This window comes from Sycon ciliatum, chromosome 7 (assembly GCF_964019385.1).
Source record: "Sycon ciliatum chromosome 7, ocSycCili1.1, whole genome shotgun sequence".
Lineage (NCBI taxonomy): Eukaryota > Metazoa > Porifera > Calcarea > Leucosolenida > Sycettidae > Sycon > Sycon ciliatum.
Window position 1 is genome coordinate 18,313,617 of NC_088649.1, and position 14,883 is coordinate 18,328,499.

The 14,883-nt window shown below is 46.8% G+C and overlaps 1 protein-coding gene across 2 annotated transcripts in view; it reads right to left on the bottom strand.

Annotated features, from left to right (window-relative positions):
* LOC135821148 (uncharacterized) overlaps nt 1–14,883 on the bottom strand; it is a 127,467-nt gene that overhangs the window by 16,822 nt on the left and 95,762 nt on the right. For both annotated transcript variants that reach the window (XM_065334212.1, XM_065334211.1), the window contains one exon: nt 12,722–12,940. In XM_065334212.1, coding sequence (XP_065190284.1) covers nt 12,722–12,940 — 219 coding nt within the window. The remainder of the gene's footprint in view (nt 1–12,721; nt 12,941–14,883) is intronic.

The window sequence follows — 14,883 nt, forward strand, 5'->3', positions numbered from 1 at the left end:
GCCTTCATGTTGCATCGCCTCCTGCCGAATCGTCGGCGGCTTCTCCCAACACGCAATCATACGGTGTTGGAGAGGATGCAGGTGAGGAGGATGGTGATGATTGGCCGCCGCCACGACCTCCTGTGACAGCGCCATCTCACGGAGCTCGCAGCCTCATCAGCAATGCAATCACGGAGTGTCGCAGGCGCCTGCAGAGTACCCGCAAGAACAGAGTTCGTCAAGAACAACAGACTCTCAACAACATCAAGGACAGTTTGTCTGAAAGCCAACGGTTTCTGGTAAACATTTGCAGTGGTGCCAGCAAAGGAGTCTCATCCTGGCTCACGTCATCGCCAGGAGTTGCCAATGGGACGGTATTGAATCGCTCGGATTTCAGAGACGCTATCGCCATTCGTTACGGCTTGCAGCTGGATGGCATATCCCCGAATTGTGTGTGCGGCAAGGCAATGACGGTGGACCATGCGATGACCTGCCCTTGCGGGGGGTATCCATCCGCCAGACACAATGAGGTCCGGGATCTCCTAGCAGATGTAATGCGTGGAGTTGTTCAAGACGTGGAGGTCGAGCCGAAGCTCCTTCCATATCAGGAGGAGCAGCTCCAGGGGGTGACGGCGAATCGCTCCGTTGAGGCTCGTGTTGATATACGGGCTCGTGGTTTTTGGACGCGGCAGCAGGAGGCCTTCTTCGATATCCGGGTGACGCACCCTAGGGCCAGCCTGCTGTCGTGTTCCAAAGTCACGAGTCAATTGGAGCGTAACGAAGGAGAGAAGAGGCGGCAGTATGGCGAGAGGATCAATACAGTTGATAGAGGGAGTTTCACTCCGCTGGTGTTCGCGACAAATGGCATGGCTGGGAAGGAATGCACCATATTTTTGAAATATCTGGTTAGCCTGATTCTCGAGAAGAATATCGATCTATCGTACTCTGTTGTGATGAGTCATTTGCGCTGCCGTTTATCGTTTTGTCTCCTTCGTTGGTGTATCACTTGTTTGCGTGGCTGCAGAGCATCCTATCGTACTAAGCGCTCTGCAAATTTTGTTCATGAATGTCGTGTACTGTCGCGTGTTTAAATGACTTGCTCAGTTTTTGTTTTGTTTTGTTTTTCTATTACGAATGCCCTCTTCAGTGTAATCCCTGTTCCGTGCTTTGAAGTTGGAGTTACAATTGTGTTCTTTTCTTGTTTTCTCGCTACCTTCTCTGATTATTGATTTTGAATTGCCTTCATCATTGTTTTGCTTTGAATCTCTTTTTCGTTTTTGTTCCTTTTCCATATTTATAACTTCGGGTTCTTTCAAATAAAGATTTTGACTAGTAGTAGTAGTAGTAGTAGTAGTAGTAGTAGTAGTAGTAGTAGTAGCTGCTGGACCTTCGGCTTTGGATGCGGCTGCCTGGCGTCGGATGGTTGGCATGTTCAAGTCAGCTTCTGACGAGCTCTGTTCGGCCCTCTCTCGCGTGGCCAAATGCCTGTGCACGGAGAGGCTGGACGCTTTGCATCTGCGCCCGTTTCTGGCAGCGCGACTGATACCACTGGATAAGCGACCTGGCGTGCGGCCCATCGCTGTGGGTGAGGTGTTTCGGCGTGCAGTTGGCAAGGCAATCATGGCGGCGATTGAGAAGGATGTGGTGATTGCGACGGCGCCAACCCAGCTGTGCGTCGGGATACCATCGGCATGTGAAGTGGCTGTGGAGGCGCTGTCATCGGTATTTGCCAAGGAGGAGTCAGAGGCAATACTCCTCGTCGACGCCACTAACGCCTTTAATTCAGTGAACCGGGCAGCTGCACTGAACAACATACCACGCGTGTGCCCAGCTGCAGGGCGGGTATTTGTGAACACGTACCAAGCGGATATCCCCCTGTACCTGGATGGTGGCGAGACACTCTACTCAAGAGAGGGCACGTGCCAAGGAGATCCACTGGCCATGGCATTTTATGCTTTGGCTACCGTCCCTCTGGCCAAGCATCTGTCCACAACATGCAGTGGTTCCATGCAGGTGTGGTATGCTGACGACGATGCCGCTGTGGACCGCGTTGTGGCACTCGGTGAGTATTGGAACTGCATCTCGGCTGAGGGCCCGAAGTATGGCTACAAGCCTAATGCTGCCAAGACCGTGCTCCTCGTCAAGAGCCATCTGGTGTCAGACGCTGAGCGGGTATTTGCTGGCACTGGCATCCGGATTTGCTCTGATGGCGTCCGGTATCTCGGTGGAGTCATCGGCAGCACTGAGTTCTGTGATGGGTTTGTGGGAAGCCGTGTGGGTGACTGGTGTGCTTTAACCAAGAGGCTGGCGAGTGTTGCAGAGACCCAGCCCCACGCGGCTTACCACTTATTCATCTCTGCCATTCAGTCTCGGTGGTCATACTTGCAGCGCGTTGCTAATGCTGACGGGGCACTCTACGCACCCCTGGATCGCGTCCTAAATGATCAGCTGCTGCCTGCATTCACGGGCCATTCTGTGCCGGTTGAGGGAGGTTTGCGAGCACTGCTTTCCCTTCCAGCAAAGCTTGGTGGTCTTGCGGTCCGTAGCAATGTGTCACGGGCGGCTGCTGAGCGCACCTTGTGCCGAGACGCCATTGCACCCATGGTGGAGTTGGTAGTCGGTGGCACCTCCACGCATGAGGTGTCGTCTGTGGTAACAGCATGCAGGACATTGGCTGCAGGTGCTCGGGCGGCGCGCCGTGTTCAGCAGCGGAACTTGGCAGAGGAGATCCGATCCGGCCTCCCGCCCACGCAACGGCTACTGGTAGAGGTCGCAGGTGAAGATGGCGTCTCAAGTTGGTTGACGACTCCACCTGCGACTACAATGCCTGGGACCGTTTTCAGCAGGACGGATTTCCGTGATGCTGTGGGCCTACGATATGGCCTTCCCTTGGAAGGTTTGCCAGCATCATGCGTGTGTGGCAAAGACATGACAAGCCACCACGCTATGACATGCCCCTGTGGCGGGTACCCAACGCAACGTCACAACGAGGTTCGGGACCTGCTGGCTAGTGCCATGTCCGAGGTGGCGTATGATGTCGAGTTGGAGCCTGTTCTGCTGCCTCTCGATGGTGAGACGGTCTCAGGTATTAGAGCTGATGCCGCTCGTGCAGACATACGGGCTCGCGGTTTCTGGACGCGACAGCAAAACGCCTTCTTTGATGTTCGGGTTACCCACCCAAGGCCGTCTTTGCTGTCGCGTTCGGGAGTAGCGAGCCAGTTGTCTGACAACGAGAGGCAGAAGAAGCGCCAGTACTCGAGCCGGATCAACAACGTCGACCGCGGTTCGTTCACGCCGTTGGTTTTCGCCACCAATGGGCAGTGTGCGCCGGAAGCGTCAATATTCCTGAAGTCGTTAGCAGCTCAAATCAGTGAGAGGAACCGTGATCTCCCCTACTCACTGATCATGCGCCAGCTTCGTGCCCGGATCAGTGTGTGCCTGATTCGCTGGCAAATAACTTGTCTGCGGGGGTCACGGCACTCGTACCGCCGAAGGCTCATGGGTGCTGGTCATGGCGGTTTTGTGGCGGAGTGTAGGGCCCGTGCCCACCTGGCTGTTTAGCATGCCTGACCTAACTGTTTCATGATATTGTCTGTATTTTTGTTGTAGCAATTTTGCTATTATATGTTGGTCATGATTTGATGGTTGACTTGCCCGTTTTCTTTGTGTACCTTATCTGGTTTTCTCTTGTCTGGGTTGTTGGATGAGTTGGGTAAACGGTGCTGCTTTGATTGTGTTTGCGGATGCGGGTTTACTCTTTGTTTTGGTATTCGATAGTTGACTTGATTCTTTTATTATATTTTCTTATTGGATTTTCCGATTTATTTGATTTGATTTTCCTATCTACGATATACTTGATTGGATTTGTCACCATTGCCTTCTTTGCTTCCGTTTTTTGAATTCTTCATTCCGGCACCCAGTTTGTTATCAAATAAAGTCAACGTTTTCAGTAGTAGTAGTAGTAGTAGTAGTAGTAGTAGTAGTAGTAGTAGTAGTAGTAGTAGTAGTAGTAGTAGTAGTAGTAGTAGTAGTAGTAGTAGTAGTAGTAGTAGTAGTAGTAGTAGTAGTAGTAGTAGTAGTAGTAGTAGTAGTAGTTGGCCAGCTCAGGTCTCACGAGCGGCGTAAGAAGGCCGAGTATGGGCCACGGATCGTCAACATCGAGCGTGCGTCATTTACGCCGCTTGTGTTTACGACGCAGGGCCTGGCGGCACCGGAGTGCGCGAAATTTCTATCGACGCTGGCGACATACCTGTCCAGGCGTCACACTGATATCCCGTACTCCATCCTCATCAACCGGTTGCGGGTACGCATCTCATTTTGCTTACTCGGGTGGGCCGTCACCTGTTTCCGCGGGTGCCGGGCCTCGTATCAGCGGCGTCGCCAGTCGTCTTTCCTGGTGGAGTGCCGGCAGATGGGTGGCCGATGAGCTGTTGCCATGGCAAGGGGGCTGCTGAGACGCCGGCTTGGCACCGGGTGGACTCGCTGCCGATGGTACGGTGTAGGATGTATGTACAATGTAGGTACTTCACTCTGTTGTCATTTGTCTGTCTATTTGTTGAATTGGATAGGTGTACGGACAGTTCTCCACAATGCATGCACATCCATTCATAACATTCATGACAGGTAATTTATATTGACATTGGCTTAGACTTGCATACATGACGGGACCTGTTACTTTAATTTTCACTTTGAGTTTAAAGTTTTCTTCTTTTGACATTGGATTTGACATTGGATTTGACATTGGATTTACTAATTGATTTGACGTTATTTAAAGGAGTTTTCTTTTTTTAATTGAATTGATCTTCAATGATTTACGATTTCACGTTTCCGCTATTTTGCCCGTAAAAGAGGCTTGTCACCAGTAGTAGTAGTAGTAGTAGTAGTAGTAGTAGTAGCAGTAGCAGTAGCAGTAGCAGTAGCAGTAGCAGTAGCAGTAGCAGTAGCAGTAGCAGTAGCAGTAGCAGTAGCAGTAGCAGTAGCAGTAGCAGTAGCAGTAGCAGTAGCAGTAGCAGTAGTAGTAGTAGTAGTAGTAGTAGTAGTAGTAGTAGTAGTAGTAGTAGTAGTAGTAGTAGTAGTAGTAGTAGTAGTAGTAGTAGTAGTAGTAGTAGTAGTAGTAGTAGTAGTAGTAGTAGTAGTAGTAGTAGTAGTAGTAGTAGTAGTAGTAGTAGTAGTAGTAGTCACATCCTTTATTGCTGAACCCACAAATAATTGTGATACAAATTGTAAACCATCCGAGGAAGAAGAGAAAGCCATTAAAAATAAAAAAATAAAACAAAAAAAAGGTTATTGTACCATGCCAAACGGCTATTATTAAGTCATGTACCAATTGTAATACATGACGTAGTATAGTAGTCAAGCACCTACAAAATACTTTGCAGGATAATATTTAAATTGCCTAGCATGCCTACAAATCCGCAGAGCATGCCAATGTTAAATAGGCCAACATATGAATACCGAAGGCGGTTACATGGACAGAAGGCGACATTGGTCGAGAAAAGATGGGCCTAGTAGTAGTAGTAGTAGTAGTAGTAGTAGTAGTAGTAGTAGTAGTAGTAGTAGTAGTAGTAGTAGTAGTAGTAGTAGTAGTAGTAGTAGTAGTAGTAGTAGTAGTAGTAGTAGTAGTAGTAGTAGTAGTAGTAGTAGTAGTAGTAGTAGTAGTAGTAGTAGTAGTAGTAGTAGTAGTAGTAGTAGTAGTAGTAGTAGTAGTAGTAGTAGTAGTAGTAGTAGTAGTAGTAGTAGTAGTAGTAGTAGTAGTAGTAGTAGTAGTAGTAGTAGTAGTAGTAGTAGTAGTAGTAGTAGTAGTAGTAGTAGTAGTAGTAGTAGTAGTAGTAGTAGTAGTAGTAGTAGTAGTAGTAGTAGTAGTAGTAGTAGTAGTAGTAGTAGTAGTAGTAGTAGTAGTAGTAGTAGTAGTAGTAGTAGTAGTAGTAGTAGTAGTAGTAGTAGTAGTAGTAGTAGTAGTAGTAGTAGTAGTAGTAGTAGTAGTAGTAGTAGTAGTAGTAGTAGTAGTAGTAGTAGTAGTAGTAGTAGTAGTAGTAGTAGTAGTAGTAGTAGTAGTAGTAGTAGTAGTAGTAGTAGTAGTAGTAGTAGTAGTAGTAGTAGTAGTAGTAGTAGTAGTAGTAGTAGTAGTAGTAGTAGTAGTAGTAGTAGTAGTAGTAGTAGTAGTAGTAGTAGTAGTAGTAGTAGTAGTAGTAGTAGTAGTAGTAGTAGTAGTAGTAGTAGTAGTAGTAGTAGTAGTAGTAGTAGTAGTAGTAGTAGTAGTAGTAGTAGTAGTAGTAGTAGTAGTAGTAGTAGTAGTAGTAGTAGTAGTAGTAGTAGTAGTAGTAGTAGTAGTAGTAGTAGTAGTAGTAGTAGTAGTAGTAGTAGTAGTAGTAGTAGTAGTAGTAGTAGTAGTAGTAGTAGTAGTAGTAGTAGTAGTAGTAGTAGTAGTAGTAGTAGTAGTAGTAGTAGTAGTAGTAGTAGTAGTAGTAGTAGTAGTAGTAGTAGTAGTAGTAGTAGTAGTAGTAGTAGTAGTAGTAGTAGTAGTAGTAGTAGTAGTAGTAGTAGTAGTAGTAGTAGTAGTAGTAGTAGTAGTAGTAGTAGTAGTAGTAGTAGTAGTAGTAGTAGTAGTAGTAGTAGTAGTAGTAGTAGTAGTAGTAGTAGTAGTAGTAGTAGTAGTAGTAGTAGTAGTAGTAGTAGTAGTAGTAGTAGTAGTAGTAGTAGTAGTAGTAGTAGTAGTAGTAGTAGTAGTAGTAGTAGTAGTAGTAGTAGTAGTAGTAGTAGTAGTAGTAGTAGTAGTAGTAGTAGTAGTAGTACTAGTTGGCTTGATTCTTTTATTTTATTTTATTTTCTGATTGGATTTTCCTATTTATTTGATTTGATTTTTGCTAATTTCTTGAATGGTTTTGTCACCATTGCTTTTCTTGCTTGCGCTTTTCAGTTTCTTCTTTCTGATACCCGGTTTGTTTTCAAATAAAGGCGAAGTTCAGTAGTAGTAGTAGTAGTAGTAGTAGTAGTAGTAGTAGTAGTAGTAGTAGTAGTAGTAGTAGTAGTAGTAGTAGTAGTAGTAGTAGTAGTAGTAGTAGTAGTAGTAGTAGTAGTAGTAGTAGTAGTAGTAGTAGTAGTAGTAGTAGTAGTAGTAGTAGTAGTAGTAGTAGTAGTAGTAGTAGTAGTAGTAGTAGTAGTAGTAGTAGTAGTAGTAGTAGTAGTAGTAGTAGTAGTAGTAGTAGTAGTAGTAGTAGTAGTAGTAGTAGTAGTAGTAGTAGTAGTAGTAGTAGTAGTAGTAGTAGTAGTAGTAGTAGTAGTAGTAGTAGTAGTAGTAGTAGTAGTAGTAGTAGTAGTAGTAGTAGTAGTAGTAGTTTTTATTATTTTACTAGGGGAGTCCCAACAGGCTACTGCCTTTTTACTGGGAACCCTAGGTGAAGTTTAACCATATTAATGAACAGAGCAAGAGTGTGGGCCTGTCGACAGTCAGCTGGAAGAGAGTTCCACCTGCCTGCCGCCAGAAAAGAAATAGAGTGCATGCCATACTGCGTCTAAATGAGTGGGAGAACTAAGGCTCTTTGTGCCTTGCCCCGGGTGCATGCCTGATGACCAGGTGCAGTTGCCCGAAGCTGGTACAAAGACTGAAGAAGAGGACTAGCAAGATGCTGGGCCAAGCAGCGGTACACAAAAACATAGAGCTTGAGGCTAATATGCTGTTCCAAAGAATAGAGGTGATATAAGCGAAGAACTAGTTCAGTGGGCGTGGTACGATCGAGTCCAAACACTCTCTTCATTGCTATGTGACTAACGGTCACAATCCTATTGTACAGAGTTGTGCTTAAACAATGTAGTTAAGCATTACTGGCATAGTCTAGGGTAGACTGAATAATAGACAAGTAGAATGTTCGCTTTGCATCATTTGGTAAATTTCTACGGCCATGTCGGAAAGCAGCAACTTTAGCAAAAACCGAGTTACACAATTTATGGACCTGTGGCTGGAAGGTGAGATGCTCGTCTATCAATAAACCAAGGTATTTGGCAGTGCTCGTAGGGGTAATAGCCTTTCCTTTACAGGTCAATGGCTGTGGCAACTGCGCTGCTGGCAGGCGTGACCGCTGCAGGATTAGAAATTGCGTCTTGTCGGGGTTCATGATGAGCCCCTTCAGATCTAAATGGACCTCCAGGGCAGTTAGATCGTCCTGGAGATCCTGTAACATAGCAGGAAGGTCCAGTCCGATGATGAAGAAGGCAATGTCATCAGCATAGAGTTGTGACATGCTGTGCTTGAGAATTTCCGGCACCTTGCGAATATAAATGCAAAAGAGCAGGGGACCCAGGACCGACCCTTGCGGGACGCCCCTGGTACAAGGCACAGTCTCACCATGCTCGCCATTGACTATTACTTGTTGACTGCGGCGTGACAGATAATCTGCAAACCACTGCAATACAGTGCCCCGTAACCCAACATCAGCCAGCTCATGGACTAACTGCTGATGTTGAACGTGGTCAAATGCCTTACTCATGTCTGCAAACACTATTGCGCATCGTTGACCATCGTCCAATGCTCGGTCCCATCTATCAATGCAGAGAGCAAGGGCATCCTCACAGCTGTGGTTGGAGCGATATGCAAACTGCTCCGGTGGAAGGGCAGAAAGCTCATTGTGATCACTAAAGAACTCCACAACCTGTCGATGAACGATTTTCTCCAATACCTTGGAGGCAAGTGGCAACAGAGATATGGGACGGTAGTTTGTAGCTGACAGTTTGTCTCCGGATTTGAATAGAGGACAGACATGTGCGTGCTTGTACGCTGTAGGAAACACACCCGAGCGGAGAGACTGGTTGATAATTGACGCTAGCGGGGCGGCAATGGACGCCTTACATGACTTAAACATGCAGGGAGGAATGCCATCCGAACCAGCAGACTTGTAGGAGTTAAGATTGGTCAGTATGTCCATAACTGTCTCTGCATTTACTAAGGTGAAATCAGTCAGGGTGCTCGTTGTGGTAGCATCTGTCGAAGCAGGTATCTGCAGTGGTTGTGGCCGGGTTGGGTCATGAACAACTGCTGCAAACGTATCTGTGAGTTCTGGAAGTGGTGCGGCGGGAGTAGACTTTACAATGGCTCGGCCAGATAACTTGTTTAGGAGGGACCACTGTCCACGGGATCACGCTTCATATTTCTAAATTGCTGCTTGAGGTACTCTGACTGCAGGCGCCTGTTGAGGAGTGTCCCTGCCCTTCTCACGGCTCGATACTGTTGCACTAGCTGTTGATCCGAGGGATGTAACCGGACCTTTCTGTGGAAATGCTTGCGCTGCTGCAGAAGGTATCGCAGGTGAGGGGTTAACCAGGGTTGAGGCTTGGGCTTCGTGAAGGACGGCAGGCGAACACGGCGTATGGGGCAGAGTTTATCATAGGTTGTGGTCAGTGCGGTTGCTAGACTATTTGCCATCTCGTTGACATCAGTTGCACAGTGGGAAGACAGCAGTTGCCCTTCCAGGTCTACTCGCAAGGTATCCTGGTCTACCTCGTGGACACGAGGCTTCCTGATAACCTTGTAGATCGGAGAGGCTGACTTGGCATGCAGTGGCACCGTGTATGCGAACTGGTTGAGGACAAGGTCATGGTCACTGATACCATCGACACATACCACAGTTGTGTCACGATGTGGTGCAGTGGCATATACTAATGCCAAGTCAAGGCATGTCTTGGCCAGTCGAGTTGGCGTGGTCACAACATTGTGTAGGTGAAACTCTGCACACAAGTTGAGCAGGTGCTTATAATTATGGTTACTAGTGGGTGTGGGGTGTAGCACATCAATGTTGAAATCTCCAAGCACAATAAGTCTACAGTCGCTGCGGGTTACGGCGTCAAGATGCTGGCTGTACATGTCCCAAAAATTAACAGCAGTACTGGGTGAACGGTACACACTGCACACAACCAATTCCGTGGCCTTTGGTGTAGCGCTAATACATACACGGACAAACAGGCACTCCACTCCTGAGTCAGCCACTGGTACTCTCACTGAGTGAATGTCAGAATGGACGTAAATGCAAACTCCACCACCATGTAAATCGCGGTCTCTGCGGTACAGATTATAGCCTGGAATATGCACGCTGGAGTCAGGTATACTGCTATCAAGATGCGTTTCGTTAATAGATGTGAATTTTATGTGCACACAAGAGGCGATGGATGTGGTGTACTTTATGGCGAAGACTACATATGTTGATATGAGCAATGGTGTGGTAGCTTGCCGTAGGTGGGTCTGGTGCTATCAGTACGTTAAGGCTAGTGTGGGGTAACTTACACGTGTTTGGTGATGGAGGAGGGGAGAGTGGTGGCTGCACGTCTGTGGTAGTTCGACACTGATGGTGGTTAGGAGACCCCCCGTGATCCTAGGCTGTTGAATCCGACAGGAGCCGTTGGACTTCTTGGTCAGAGATCGGTCGACCCTCCATGAGAATTGCATCGAACGGCAGAGAGCACTTGATGCCTCGCCGGCGCAGTTCCTTGTACGTTGCTACATGTGACCGTCTGTCTTGTTGCTGCTTGCGAGTCAGATCATGCCCGACATACAGAGGAGCTCCATCATCAGCTTTCAAATCGAAGCGGCGCTTGTGTCAGATTTCGAACCCGCAGTTCTCAGTTGTACTCGTACTGGGCGATATCCACGTGCAGCGGTGGCCCCAGCTGCACCGGGCGTGACAGTCTTGAGAGGTTCTCCAATCCTCTCAACAACTTGGATGAGGGATGGTTCCACGTGGAGGGTCTTGCCGCATTGCTGCAAGAGTTGCTCATTATCTACCTCAGGAAGGCCACGTACAATGATGCTGTTCTTGCGCTGTTGCTTGTCGACTTCCTCCTGCACCACTGCAACGAAGTCAACGACTTTGTCTGCGGGCGGTTCCATGACAGTCCAGGCTGGTGTAGACTGTACGGGCTGTACGGAATCTGGGGTCAGAGTTCCGTGCCGTACTTCAAGCGAGGACAGACGGTTCTCCAAGCTGTCGATTGTCTTTTCATCTTCAAGTTTTCCGCCATGATGCCTTCCATTTTCGAACCAATTTGCTGGATGATGGCCTCCATGCTCTCCCTGGAGTTCGTCTGCTCGCTACGGATTTCCAGAAGCAGGTCGTTGATCTTACCAAGGTTATAGGAGTCAGCAGATTCGCTTCTCTTCTTCTGAACTCCCTCCAATGGTGACGTTGGTTTGGTTTTTTTGGCCATCCGTTGAGAAATCGTACTGGGTGTTCTGCTCTGGGTAGCCATGGCCTACTCACAGCTACGTTCACTCACACACTACAAAATTAATGATTGCTATGTTCTTAGAAGCTAGATACAGAATAGCCATAGAAGAACTACAGTCGTCGGCAAAAAAATCCAACCAATACCGCAACTCGCTCCTTTCATTGCGCTAATATAGTTTTTATCGCCACGGAAACTGTTTAATACGGCTGCACCATGGATACATTGTGTGGTGCTGTGACGCGTTTACGGCTGTGCTTTGTGTAGCGCCGGGCGGCATGGTGGTAGCATGCATGTATTCACTGCACCAGCACTGCCCTGAGTGTATGTATCTCAGTATGTGTATGTAATTACATAGCCATTGCATATGAAGGGCTCCAATTCAAAACGAGATAAATCCATTTCGTGGAAATTTCAGGAAGTGCATTTTTTCATTTTTGTTCTTTTTTGGTCTGCACTGCAGCATCAATGACTTTTATCGCGTTTCGCAGAAGAACACAAACTTCAGGCATCATTTTGGCTGGGATGTATCGCGTTTTGACCCGTAAAACCGACACACAGACGTCCGTGGGGTGAAAACGAATTCTGTCATGACAAAAAACGCAAAAGCTACGGTTTGGTCTTTATGGCGTTTTAAATCGGAGCCCTTCAAATGCAGTAGACGAATGTGGGTAGTGTATGCGCGCGGTCCGTGTACCGACAGCTAGCAGAGCAGTGGCCGGATTGTTTGGGCGACGACTGTCGTGTTCATGATTTCATTGGAAAAAAACCCAGCACCGTGTTTACGCCGGCATGAAGAACTCCCGTTATTGCGACTACCATCACCGGTGTTTGTCCTGAAGAGGCTTCACTGTACTGCACTGACCCAGCTGAATGGAAATTTGATAAGGAGCGTGTTGAAATGCTTGTTTTCACAACACGACCAGTTCAATACGCAGGCGAAACAGCCTATGCACACAAAACAAATGCATGCAGTTCGAGATGGCCTGACGTATAGATCTACAATCCGATGGAAAACCAGACATCTGCCTTCAACGAAAGCCTTTGATTTCAATGTTGTTACTAGAATTGCTCACTGCACGTGCGATGCCTCCGTGTACGTGAACCGTGTCATTTTTTATATACGGGATTTACTCAACACCTGTAAAAAGACGGGAATGCAAAATTGTGAGCAAGCATGTGGAAAGTTGACAACTCGCCGTCTCGTAGTTCTAATATCATGTTGACCCGTCCATCCCAAATTCTTCGAAGCAAGTTATGACAAGTCCACCCACACTATATAGGAATTGTTGTATTACCAGTGCATTGCCTCTGGCTTTTCCCTCATTCTCTTCAAAGGTCATTCATTTCTCTTCTTTACTCATTACACCTTTTTTTGGCGCTTCCTGGTTGTCGCGAGGCCGAGACCACTGACCTCATGGTCAACTGAGCTCCAGGGCCTCGTCACCACATGCTCTCATTCTTCTTGAGCTGTGGCTTTTGTATAAACAAAAACAACAACAACAACAAGTGCCTACAATGTAGTGATGCTTACGTTCGCACTTTGCAGTCTTGTTCCAACGGCCAAGAGTTGCACTCATATGTAAACAGCCAGCGGACGCTGGAAGGCTGCCGTCGGTCTCCGCGACCAGTCCATATCCATCTTTACAGATTGCAGCTGCGCTGGCGCCCAGAATGCGATTAGTTGCATTGCCAACGCTGAACTGATACGAGCCGTGCGACAAAGCCAGTGCAGGACAATAGTGCGGATTTACTGCACCAGTTCACAGGGAAAGAGAACACAATAATACCTACACTGCTCATTGTCTTAGTTTTTGTTTTTATTGTTTTGCATCTCACATTTACATGTGTTTAGAACACATGCTCAATTCATGTGCAAGGTTGATTGTTATCTCTTGCACGTATTAGGGCCCATGCCCTTTCCTGTTTTATTTCACCTCTATAAATAATATGATGTCTGAAAAAACACCTACATTGTTTAAAATCACAATAAACGGTGCCGTTGCTGGATCGACGTAATATGATCAGTTTTATCACGAATGCTTCACTGAATCGAGAACTGAAAGATGATGAGCCATGTATGCCATGAACAAGAAAAGTACTGATTTGGAAACGCCTGCTCCTGACTCTTGCGTTATGATACCCCTCAGAATTTCCCTCCTTGCCCCCCCCCCCCTTATTTTCAGATTGCTCATTTTGGAGCCATCAGTTGCCTGATGATCGTAGTAATACGTGAAGCTCAGAGTTGTGACAAAGCTTCCAATCTCTCTTGTGTACAAGTCTGTGCCCTACATGGTTATTGAGCACTCTTCAGACAGTGAAGCACACCACTTGATTATTTATGTCTTTGAACAAATGCATGTGGTTGATCCGACCCTTACTCCAAATGGATGCAACACAATCGGCCAGATGAGTTGCAGAACATGGCTGCTTTATTGCTTGCCTAAGAAGTGATACCGTAAAAGCCCGTGTATAGGCCCAGGGCGTAGATAATAGCAGTCTCGATTTCCTGGGCGTATACAAGGGCGCGGGCGTTATTTTGGAACCAGGCGTATACTTGGAATAGGCATAGCGTATACATGGGCATGGGCGCTATTTTGAAACAAAAGTGTAGACTTCCCCTGACTGGGCGTGTACACGGAGGGCGGGCGTAATTTCGAGTGGGCGTATACAGGAGCTTTTACGGTACCCAGGTAATTTTGCAATGTTTGATGCCAAACAAAGTCTTCAATTGCTGCGGGCTGATACCCAACAGGCAGAGATAAAGCGAAGGCTGAGCTCACACCAGCCTGCACAATTTGACATGGAGTGTGTTTTCTCATTGTTGACAGAGATGAAGCATGTGATCTCATCGTTTCTCTTGCTGTTTAATTCAAAAACTGCCGGCAGAACTTCAGTCACTATTGCAGAAACGGTTGAACCAAAAAACTGTAAGTCGTGCAAGGAGAAGCTGATTGTTTGGAGTGACAAGTGATCACCACTGCTTTTCCTTGGCAGAGCCAGCAAAACACTTTGTTCTGCAGCGTTGGGAGTAGTGCATGAGTATAAAAGGAGCCAGCACTCGTGCTCAGGTATGAGTTTGGCTGTATTTCAGCATGATGGAGTAGAATACGTTGTGTTTATTGCGAGAATATCCGAAAAGGATGATGGGTGACATGTCCTCGGTGCTGGAAGAGGTGGTTAACAAATTACCGGTGGATTGTTTGTTCTAATTGCGAATGCAGCTCCTTGCTTTATCAGCCCTTGTAAAACGGCTATTTTGAAGGCGATTATTTTTGGCGTCGGGGGGGGGGGGGCTCGATCGCCTTGGCCTTCCTAACTGACTGCAAAGCCCTATCAAGATTACTCTTTAGCATTTTGCACTGTAGAAACACGCCATGTACATAACCTAACGCATATAAGACGATAGAATGCAAAATTTCTTCAATAGGCAAAGCGTAACCTGAATAGGATTTCGTCCAGGTTTTGCTCCAGAAGCACTGAATTGGAAAAAACCATGAAAATCCAGCCCGTTTCACTCGACTTGCCACAGTGCAGTGTGTGGTTTGAACCCCAGCATAGGTACCTTTTGGACCCTTTCTCAAGTTTCAAAATTACCCGCACTGGGGCGTGTACGATAAAATCGCCCGAAAACGGGAGCCAGCAACAGCCAGCGTCCATCTTTTTATGAATGGACTGTACGCCAAATTCCTACTC